This window comes from Nymphalis io, chromosome 13, assembly GCF_905147045.1.
Source record: "Nymphalis io chromosome 13, ilAglIoxx1.1, whole genome shotgun sequence".
In the NCBI taxonomy this organism is placed as follows: Eukaryota; Metazoa; Arthropoda; class Insecta; order Lepidoptera; family Nymphalidae; genus Nymphalis; species Nymphalis io.
The window spans coordinates 8037698-8048832 of NC_065900.1; the positions used below are offsets into that span (position 1 = coordinate 8037698).

Sequence of the window (11135 nt, forward strand, 5' to 3'; positions counted from 1 at the left end):
AATCTTAAGGAGATACAGGTAATTAATAAGTCATTATAAAATATTTATTTTTCAATATTATTAAGAGAAAATAACAAAATACTCTCAATTTGACAATAGTATACCATAACAATTTCATGATTAAATTAAACTATATAACTTCTACTTTTTCTTGAAAAACTGTGCAAGTGTAGCTTGTTTCCCTTTTTGTGGAGGGGATATTTTCTTCTTAGTTACACCATTTTTCTTCTCTTTCGGTGATAATTCTTTCTTCTCTACTTTCACTTCTTTTAAATTCTGTTTGACATTTTTATCATCCTCATTTTCTGAATAACTTTCATAAATCTCTTCTTTTACGGTGTTCATGTACCCATCCTCGTCAATATAAGTCTTATCCACCACTTTTCTTCTTTTCTTAGGATTAACAATGCCTGATGTTATTTTTATACTGTTAGCAGATGGTGTTGCAGGAATCTCATCATCAGATTCACTTTTAATTTCTTCTTTGACTGCAACGGGGTTGGTCTCCTCATCACTGTCACTATCTGAAACATGCAATACTCTTTTCCTTTTCTTACCATTAGCTGTAGATTTCTTGATTTGAGTAAGAACTTTATTTTTCTTTTCAGATACAGGTTCCTCTTTAACTGATCTTTCTGTCTCATCTTTATGATGATCATCATCTATTTCCATTTTTAGTTTTTGATCTTCAACTTGAATATTTTCTTTTACTATTACTGTCTTTAGTGCGTGTTCAGGTTCTTTAATAGGTTTCTTATTAAGATTGGTATTAGATTTATTGAAAAATCCAGCTATTCCTTTTTGAGTTTTATGGCCATTAATTTTACAATTTTGTTTGTTTTTAATGTTGTCGGTTGGAGAAACCACTTCTGATTTAACTTTAGATTTCAAATTTTCACTGACACTTGAAGCTATCTTATCATCTGATTGACTATTTTTTACCAAATTTTTAGATTCTGTTTTGATTTTCTTTTGAGGAGCTGATTCTATATCGCCAATAGATACTGCATTACTTTTCAAGCCCCCAACTTCATCTGAAGTCATTTTAATGCACTTGCTGTTCTTAATTAAGCCCTCACATAGGTTTAGGTCATCAAATTTATTCAATATTACATAAGCAGCATGGTCAGTGCGTGGAGAACCTTTGCTTACACTATATACATGTTCATAAAATACAGTCTTAAATGATGTTTTTAGGATTTTTAAATCAGCCTCGGTACATACGGTAGTCCGCGCTTTTCTATCATCTGTTATACCTGACACAATATAATTTACGTTAAGCTTGATATTCGGACATTGTTCAGGAATTTTTCTAACAAAAAGGTGTAACAATCTTTTACTGTTATTTATATGAATGCAAAGATCTTTACTCAGTGAAACGTATGAGACGATTTTTTCTTCATCTAGTATCATATCTTTTACCGAATTTAAATTAGTTTCTAAAGATTCTTCTGAATCCATTATTAACGAATGGAAGTTTGTACTTCGGTCCCTTAAAATACTTATTCTTTACTTTTTAACAATTTAACGGCTAGTCGGCTATTACTTTAAGAGATTTTGCTTTAAGCGCACTTTTTAACATGACAAATGACACTGACAAAACAACGGACTAGATTTAGAAAAGACAACATTCGTAAGCGTCCTGTACGGAGTAGTCAGTGAGCCAATGAGTTGATACACTGAATCAAAGTAAAAGTACTATTATTTATAGTTAATTCAGCATTAGCATTTTGATGCCATATTTCTGGATTATTAATAAAAGCGGTAATTAGTAAGCTATAAAGTTGTAAGCACATTATTAAATATTGTCAATTGTTATTAACAATATTTAATTTTTCCTCTGGCAACACTACCCACAACTTATAAGTCTTACGAACGACTCACGCAAAGACTCACGTACAAATCGCAACTCGGAAGATGTCTTCATTTGTACAAGATTAAAACCAAACAAACATAATTATATATTGTTTTTAACCAATTGAAGTAATACAGAAGCATATTACTATTTATTTTTCTGTGTAAGATTGGTTTTAATATCATCCGTGTGAAGTATTAAATAGAATTAACGTTACAAGTGAGTGAAACTTTTTCATAAGGCGAGTCTATTTTTATTGCCATTACATCATTTAGACCTTTAAAAGTGATCTCAGTTGTTTTATTTGCAGTAATTTTCACTTGATCTATTCTTTATCGACAGCAAAGAAAGAAGCACTATTAGTATTTTTTTCAAATTTGAAGGGAAAAATGCCCGGGTAAGAATTAAAACGGGAGTGGTCCTATTTAATGGACTGTTTGCTTCCTACACACGCTTACCTCATTTATAAGACCACATTGCCTCATTACTTAAAACTGGTATTAACTATGATTCATGGATGTCAAACGTTATACCTAATTTATAATGTGTTAACCCTTCAATATAATTTAATACTCTTACTGTAAATGTATCATAAACACATTATAATATACTACTTAATTCATATAAGGTAATTCAAAAGGATGTCATTATTAATCCAGCCGTTAATTATTTTGTTATTGACTTATAACATAAACACTGCAAATACTAATAACTTTATAAAAAATCATAGCAATAAATATCTATCTGTTTTCATCACTGTTGTATGTAAATAATACAGCAAGATAAATATTTTTGGTAATGTTTATTATTCATAATTAATAAAGTATGTCTGTCAACTGCAATAAAAAAAAATTTATCTGACTAATACTTAGAATTTTATTAATCATTCCTGAAAATATATTTCCTCATTTAAATTAATGTAATCTTTATCCTGTGCCACTAATATAGTTATCACTCAATAACATGGTTACTATATGTTATTAATTTGAATTATTCTTATATTTCAGAATTGCAAATATGTCTTTAGATAACATGTTTTGCACCCGCTGTGGGGATGGTTTTGAACCAAATGAGAAAATTGTTAACTCCAATGGTGAACTTTGGCATACAGGTTGTTTTGTGTAAGTAAATATAAATTATTAAGCCATGAGTTACATTGCTGTAAAAAAGACTTTAATTATAAGCACAGACTAAGCTCATTTTAATCAGTGGTTTGTCTGAATTTGAATCTGCAATGTTAGCTTACCATTTACATGTTCGATCCACTGGGGCATCTTGACTTGTACAATATATGCTGTATTTTTTATTTATTTAGAAACTAAATATCTATTAAATTAATTATATTGTTAAACATATAATTTGTTTGTTATCAAACTTACTTTTATTAATGCACTATATTTTACATGTAGTAAGAATGATAAAATTGGAGGGTAAGTCAAAGGATTTTTTTAAATTAGTTTGTACCTTTGAGTGTCGTGTGCAGGTGCTATGTACCCAATGACCTTTTTTTATTTATAAAAAACATTGTGATTGACTGAGTAGTTACTATGTGAAAGTGTATCTAATCAAAAAATAGACTAACTCACTTTCGCATTTATAATATTTGTCAGCATTTTATTCCTATGATTGATTAAAAACTAACAATTGCAGATGCGCGCAATGTTTCCGTGTGTTTCCGGAAGGCGTGTTTTACGAATTTGAAGGACGAAAATATTGCGAACGAGACTTTCAAGTACTATTTGCTCCTTGTTGTGGAAAATGTCGTAAGTACTTACAATTTTGTACTTGGTTTTTATAATTATAATTATGTTGGTAACATATTTATTAAATTTAAGGGGCATTTGCTACCGTCGTTGTCTTAGGCCTATGGTTCGCTGTCTGAGAATACATAACTATATGAAAATTAAATTGTATGATGTATAAAAATTACATTAATATAAAAAACAAGGGAAGTCTGTAAATGATAAAATTATCACAATCAGTGTCATTAGATACTGATGCTTGATTTTGAATTTTTAAATATTGATATGTGAGTTCACAGAACACAACTACTAAAAAAAAGACCACACCATTTGCCATCCCTTTTTGCTGCTAGGCCCAGGCCTTCTTGGCCTTTAGAGTAATCTGCCCCTGATAGAAACTTGTTATGGTGTCCTATTACCTTTTAGTTTTATAGTCAGAACTTAATTTTAATTGTTAATTTTTTTTAAGGTGAATTTGTGATTGGTCGTGTGATTAAGGCTATGAACTCAAACTGGCACCCAGCTTGTTTCCGATGTGAAGAGTGCAACATCGAGCTGGCAGATGCTGGTTTCATAAAGCATGCCGGCCGTGCTCTCTGCCATGCTTGTAATGCTCGTATCAAGGCAGATGGCTTGCAAAATTATATATGCCATAAGTGCCAGTAAGTATACGTTTTTTACTTTATATTACTATAAATATATTAAGTGCAATGTAAGTTGGCTGTACCATAGTCAGTCACTGGTTACATTGTACATAAATAGTCAATACTAACATTATTATTGTTATTATCAATTATGGTTATTTTATTTCTTTTAATACAGTGATTGTTATGATGTGCATTAAGAATGTTATTTAATTGCTTACTGAAACTTAAATTTAGACTTACAAATTTCATATATTTTATGTACAGTTAAACTAAAAATATTTCTATTTCATGTAGAGAGCCTGGTTTCCGAACCATTAGTGCAAATTTGAAGTGACACATGACTATTGACTATTGGTTTATGACTTTACATGAGCGTTTTTCTCATAGAGCCAACTTCAGTTCCTCAACATCGTTTGCTCATATCAATTTTAATCTTCTATTGATAAAAATTTTTGTTAATTCTATAAATATTACTTAATATTACTTAATATTACTTACTTAAGTTACAATGTACTGTACTGTTCAAATTAAAATACTTTAATATACTCTATTTATTTGTAAGTATATTTGATCTGTTATGTTACATTCTTAGCGGCGTAATTGACGGGGAGCCTCTGCGGTACCGCGGTGAGGTGTATCACGGCTATCATTTCTCTTGCGCCACTTGTGGCGTGGAACTCGACCACACCGCACGCGAGGTTAAAAACAGACCTGGATATGCTGCGAATGATGTCGTGAGTCTTTGGTTTGATTGATTTATAATTTTAAAACAAGCATGTACAATTTTCCATGTAACAATGAACCACTTGCTACAATTAGTATAATTTTAATAGCAATTATTTCTGTTTTTAATGTAAACAAGATGCTCCAGCTATGTAAATGAGTGACTGGTGTAGTATTTCTTGAGTAGTCTATAACTATTGAAATAAATATTTCGTTTATTCTAGAACAAAGTATGATTTGAATAACATATTTTTTTTTACTATTTCAGAATAATCTCTTCTGCCTTCGTTGCCATGATAAAATGGGTATCCCTATATGTGGAGCTTGTCGTCGTCCTATAGAAGAGAGAATTGTTACTGCTTTGGGCAAACATTGGCATGTTGAGGTAAACATATCAACATGTGCTTAATGCCTACTTACTTTACCTCATTATTGTAGTGTTCTGTATGGTTGTACTTTTATTAAAACTAAACTAACTAAACTTAATACTTTTTTTAGCATTTCGTGTGCGCCAAATGTGAAAAGCCATTTCATGGCCATCGACACTATGAGAAGAAAGGTTTGGCATATTGTGAACAACATTATCATCAGTTGTTTGGCAATCTTTGCTATGTATGCAACCAAGTTATCGCTGGTGATGGTATGTATATACAAGTTATCAAATATAATGATTTTATTTATATAATTATATGAAACAGAAGCTGAAAAGACTAGGAACTAGAAGATTCATTTGTTAGACATGGGTTGGACAATCAGGATATGTGTCACAGCTAAATAATTGAGTGTATCATATGTATATACGATACTTACTCTATTTGCTCGCGCTAACTTTAGTCATTGTCAGTTGTCACGGTTGAACAAACCGCAGGTGATACCTATAATTAATTATTTTTTTGCTTTTTATTCTCTAACATGCATATTGGTTTTGTAGTATTCACGGCTTTGAACAAGGCCTGGTGCGTGCACCACTTTGCATGTGCCGTGTGCGACACTGCGCTGAGCACGCGTAGCAAGTTCTATGAGTACGATGAGCGCCCAGCTTGCCGCCGCTGTTACGAGCGCCTGCCCGCCGAGCTGCGGCGCCGTTTGCGTCGCGCGCATCACTACACGCTGCGGCGGTGAGCGCACCCATCGCCGCCGACACTACCACCGCCAGCACGAAAACTTAGCGTTATGTCAGTGTTTAATCCAATGGAAATTCGGAACGAGTATTGTTCACCGGATGCCAAATAATAAAAACGCCACTTCACTGCCTTATCTATTTATATTTTTTAAGATATTTCCATTACTAGACCATTTATTTTTTTTCTATTGTATAACTAAGAACTGACATTATTAAAAAGATATAATAGTAATATATTTGATAGAAATTTATATATACTAAATAATTATTATAGATTCATTTTATTTTTATCTAAGCATTATAATATTATTATAAAATAGTTATATACAGTGTAACTTACTAATACTGGAAGTTATACAGTGTAACTTAATAATACTGGTGGTAGGGCTACTGGTGGTAGGGCTTTGTGCAAGCCCGTCTGGGTAGGTACCACCACCCACTCATCAGATATTCTACCGCAAAACAGCAATACTTTATATTGTTGTGTTCCGGTTTGAAGGGTGAGACATAAAATCTTAGTTCCCAAGGTTGGTGGCGCATTGGCTATAAGCAATGGTTGACATTTCTTACAATGCCAATGTCTAAGGGCGTTTGGTGACCACTTACCATCAGGTGGCCCATATGCTCGTCAACCTTCCTATTCTATAAAAAAAGAAAAAATAATAGTAATATGTTATTACCTTATTGAATTATATTTTATTTTTCCATCATTGAAAAAACTCATAAATTAAGTTATAAAAAATGGTAACAAATCAGGTTATATATATTTTATTTATGTTTGGATTTAATGGTCATGACAATATAAATCGCGAAAATTTTAAAGGAGAAATTTAATTTAATACAAACATTCACTAATCGTATCGTCAAATTCTATTCTGTAAAAAATATTATGCTGCTTAATTTCAAAGCAGACTGAAAAGTGTATAAGAATATATATAAAATAGTGTTTCTTGCTTAACTAAAAGTGCCTTATTTATACAAGTGATCTGATTGTTTAAAAAAAATGTATTTTGCCAGCTGCCATATAAAGTTTATTTAATTTAAAGTGTAATTAGACTATTAATATTAAGAAATAAGGTTATTATTTTAACAATTTTAATAACAAATCTAATATAAACAGTGGTGCTTTAATAAATAATTAAGAAAACTAACTGGTGTATTATTTAATTCCAATGATTATTATTACAATTTCTTCACTTGTGTCATATAAAAAATCTGTTTTTTTTTTTTAAGAATTTTGCAAGTTCAACAAGTTTTCATTGCTTTTTTTCTATTATTTAAAATTTATAATTTACATATAATAAAATTTAAAATTTATTTTAATTATACATAAATTGTATGATTAAAATATTTTTTATATATGGCTCAAAACTTTGTGAATATTATTTCTGTCAAAGTTATAAATATTACTCATCCCGATTTATTGAGATATGGCGGAGATGTTAGTACGCTCGTTAGTAAAAAACATTGCGTTTACAAAATTACAAACGGTGATTATATTATTATACTGTTTCTACACCAGTCTTAGGCAATATGGCTTACTTTACTGTCGTGTTTGTCTGTTTGAGTGGGTACTTTTTCGCAACGGTTTTCGCTAATACAAATAATATTTTATTTAACGGAGATTATGAATTTATTGATTTAACTTACCCTTTTGATAAAAATACAATATATTGGCCAGATTCGAAAAGTTTTGAATTTACAAAAAAACTGGGCTCATTTCAAAGTGATGGTAGTTGGTAAGTGTTTTGGATATTTATTTTTATAATTTTTACATGATTGCTTAGTTTGTATACCTACAACGACTTATAATATTAGTATTATTTTAGTTTAAGCTAGTCTTAAAATTAACGTGTATATATGTAATCAGGTTGTAATAGGAATAACGTCAATCATTTTATGTCAGTTGAAGTTAAGAAAAACTAAGTCAGATTCATAACGAAATAATATACTCAACATTTGCTTACAAATATAAACAGATAAAATATTTATATTGGTTAGATACCTACGCATTGTTCAACATAATTGTTATCGTTAGAGTGAGGTCGAGTTCGAGACCACTGCTACTCAAATGATTATCTTTTATGTATATATAATGTTTAGTTTTCATTGCCCAAGATAATTAGGTAGTCGAATTTCTTGATATCTTAAACAAAGACGGGCAAAAACTATTTCACGTCAATTATGCATAATTATCCTCAAAATGAACGAATTAATGATAATGGACGGAGCAACTATGTATATTTGATTTTTTATTAAACAATTGTAAGAAATTATTATTTTCAAACGGATTTTTTTTATTTTACGTTTTTAAAATAATTTTAAGATACATTTAATACTTTTGATTTATAAAAAATTAATATACAAACGTACGACATTTGCCAAGAATGCAAAATACTTTGGAAATAATCATTTTCGGCACATACATGCGTCTATTAGACTACTAGATTACGTAATTTCTATGGTTGTTCTATTAATTCTGAGAAAATATGACAAAACATCTTCAATCAATACTGTTCTAATTACACAATCCCATACAAAAGTTCTCTCTCGTCAATTGTGTTTAAGTAAGTCTAGTTAAAATAAAAGTATAGTAATGTAAATACAACATTAAACGCAATTAATAAAGTCCAAATCTAGACCAAGGTTCGCCACTTAAATAAGGAATGAATGGAGTCGAACTGCACAATATTTTTTGTCTATACCTTCGATCACTCGATTAAAGATCAAGAATAAAGAAAAATGTTGTTCACATTATTTTCACACATATTGCTGACTATGAATCATAGAAGAAAAGTTTAACAACACTAACAAATTCAGTTCATTATAATCCTTAACACTCAAACATAAAGTTTGATTACGATGGCAAAATATTTATTTTTAATTATATTTAAGTCCTTAGTTTTGTCATCAGAGATAGGTTAAAAGAAATAAATTAAAAATGTCTTGAAAATTAAGTCATTTTTATATATCTTAAAAAAATACTTATTCTAAAATGAAACTTAAAATCTTAGAAATCCGATTAAAACATTATATTGACAATTTCGTGCTTATTATATATTTCGTTTTGTTGGCGGTAATTATTTTAAATCGATTTGAAAAAGTTTAGTAAGACTAAAATATATATATATTTCTACTTCTCTTTCTTTTGCGACAATATATACCCATTCTGCATAGCAAAATGGGTCGCTAGGAAATCTACAAACAAAAATAACATAGTCAAATATATAAAAACATACTAACATAAAAAATATATTTAAACAAAAATAATAATACTACTCCATGCATTTCATGTTCAAGAACAGTTGGCGTCTGTTGGTGTAAACATTGGTCCACAATCATAATATTTGCTAATTGATTCATATTTACTATTTATTTCTGTTTTTATTTTGTGAAAAACACTTAGTGATATTAACTTACCGAAAGAAAGATATTCCTTCCAAAATCTTGATGTTGCGGTGGTTATTTACACAATTTTTAAGCGCTTACCGGTAGTCTAGTACATTAGTGATCGAAGCAAAAGATTATAAAACTGTTATTTACTTTTTTATCAATTAGTACAGTAACAACCTGTGAATGCAGTGAAAAACTACTGCTGGGCTAAGGTCTCCTCTCCCTTTTTGAGAAGGTATGGAACTTATTCCACACATGGCAGAATTTCAGTGAAATTAGACACATGCAGGTTTCCTCACGATGTTTTCCTTCACCGTATAGTATGAGATTAATTATAATCACAAACTAAGCACATGAAAATTCAGTGGTGCTTGCCGGGGTTCAAACCCACGATCATCGGTTGAGATTCACGCTTTCTTACCACTAGGCCATCTCGGCTATAATCAATTAGTATGCACTATTTAAATATATTATTATTTGTTACAAGGTATGCATCTAACGACTTTGGAGCAGGCGAGCATGGCGGCACACATATTGATGCACCGTATCATTTCAAAGTAAATGGCAAATATGTCGGAGATATATCTTTGGACAAGTTAATAGTACCACGTTTGTATTTTTTCTTTTTATTTACTAATTGAAAGATGGAGTTGTTGAACTAAGCCGAATTGACGATAAAATATTTTTTAAAATACTTTTAATGCATACTTAATCAGTGATTGCTTAGCACGATTAGATATTTGCTTATCATAATGTATTTCTAAGTGTTTTTATATATTTAGAAATAATAATTAAGCGTTTAAACTTTAGTTTCAATCTATAACTTATTTTTAAATATTTTCAGTTATAATATTAGATGTAAGTTCAAAGGTAAATAACGACTCTAACTTTGTACTGTATAAGCATCATTTGGACTTTATGCTGAACGATAATTTTGGAAAGCCCTGTTTTTTAATATTTAAATTTGGATGGAGCAAGTTTGCTGGTGACAGAACAAAATATTTAGGAGTTACTAAAAACAATACATTAAATTTTCCAGGTAAGTTTACTACTTTATAATCAAATTTCTAAAAAAAGAACTCCTATTCTTTTATAACATATGTATCTGTCTATACATATATATTTACAGTCAGTCATTAGTGCTTCGAGTCACACCAGTGCTTTAAATTGGTAATTTCCTGAACATACAATTAAGGTCTGTAATTTTTTAGGATTAAGCGAGGAAGTGGCGGCATGGATTACATCATCGTACAAAAACGTTGTAGGAATTGGCGTGGACACTGCTTCTGTCGATCCTGGTTCAAGTACTGATGTACCAGTACATAAAATAACTGCTGAAGCTGGCTTGTTTAACGTCGAAAATGTGAAACTAGACCGACCAGTGCCCGGTACGATATTAAATAATAGTAAACTCACTTCATAGATCACGTGTAATAATTTAAACAATATTTTTGTTTGCAGAATACGGTTGTACAGCACTGATTTTGCCAATGAAGATTGCTTTGGGTAGTGGAGCGCCATTGCGTTTAGTGGCTATTTGCCCAAAACAAACTCCTCTTAATTTTTAGCTTAAAGAAATTCAAATTAAGCAATAATATACATTTTGTAAACTATTTTATTCTCAATATTTAATAAAATTTTATCAATTAAAG

At 30.3% G+C, this 11135-nt stretch overlaps 3 protein-coding genes across 8 annotated transcripts; 2 read left to right on the forward strand and 1 right to left on the reverse strand.

The window, feature by feature from the left end:
• Positions 1–14: 14 nt before the first annotated feature.
• On the reverse strand, positions 15–1579 carry LOC126772902 (DNA polymerase delta subunit 3-like). Its single transcript, XM_050493501.1, has one exon. It carries the CDS (start codon positions 1459–1461, stop codon positions 142–144), a length of 1320 nt encoding a protein of 439 aa, XP_050349458.1. The 5' UTR covers positions 1462–1579; the 3' UTR covers positions 15–141.
• Positions 1580–1879: 300 nt separating this feature from the next.
• LOC126772931 (LIM and senescent cell antigen-like-containing domain protein 2) lies at positions 1880–6224 on the forward strand. Of its 6 annotated transcripts, none has more exons than XM_050493533.1 (9): positions 1880–2074; positions 2151–2252; positions 2863–2976; positions 3506–3618; positions 4067–4259; positions 4837–4978; positions 5236–5352; positions 5466–5607; positions 5899–6224. In XM_050493533.1, the coding sequence occupies exons 2-9, from the start codon at positions 2245–2247 to the stop codon at positions 6087–6089; spliced, it is 1020 nt and encodes a 339-aa protein (XP_050349490.1). In that variant the 5' UTR covers positions 1880–2074; positions 2151–2244; the 3' UTR covers positions 6090–6224. The 6 variants fall into 6 exon arrangements, with proteins under 6 accessions (XP_050349490.1, XP_050349491.1, XP_050349492.1 ...); XM_050493534.1 differs by having other exon boundaries at positions 2166–2252; XM_050493535.1 differs by having other exon boundaries at positions 2198–2252.
• Positions 6225–7562: 1338 nt separating this feature from the next.
• LOC126772917 (isatin hydrolase-like) lies at positions 7563–11134 on the forward strand. Its single transcript, XM_050493519.1, has 5 exons — positions 7563–7829; positions 9971–10092; positions 10328–10522; positions 10695–10871; positions 10945–11134. The coding sequence occupies exons 1-5, from the start codon at positions 7624–7626 to the stop codon at positions 11049–11051; spliced, it is 807 nt and encodes a 268-aa protein (XP_050349476.1). The 5' UTR covers positions 7563–7623; the 3' UTR covers positions 11052–11134.
• The last annotated feature ends 1 nt before the right edge of the window (position 11135 follows it).

Coding starts and splice junctions, on each gene's coding strand:
- LOC126772917 (XM_050493519.1), top strand. CDS start 7,624: ATGGCTTACTTTACTGTCGTGTTTGTCTGTTTGAGTGGGTACTTTTTC. Junction 10,093..10,327: donor GGACAAGTTAATAGTACCAC/GTTTGTATTTTT, acceptor AAATATTTTCAG/TTATAATATTAGATGTAAGT. Junction 10,872..10,944: donor ACTAGACCGACCAGTGCCCG/GTACGATATTAA, acceptor TTTTGTTTGCAG/AATACGGTTGTACAGCACTG.
- LOC126772902 (XM_050493501.1), bottom strand. CDS start 1,461: ATGGATTCAGAAGAATCTTTAGAAACTAATTTAAATTCGGTAAAAGAT.
- LOC126772931 (XM_050493533.1), top strand. Junction 2,977..3,505: donor TGGCATACAGGTTGTTTTGT/GTAAGTAAATAT, acceptor TAACAATTGCAG/ATGCGCGCAATGTTTCCGTG. Junction 4,260..4,836: donor TATATATGCCATAAGTGCCA/GTAAGTATACGT, acceptor TTACATTCTTAG/CGGCGTAATTGACGGGGAGC.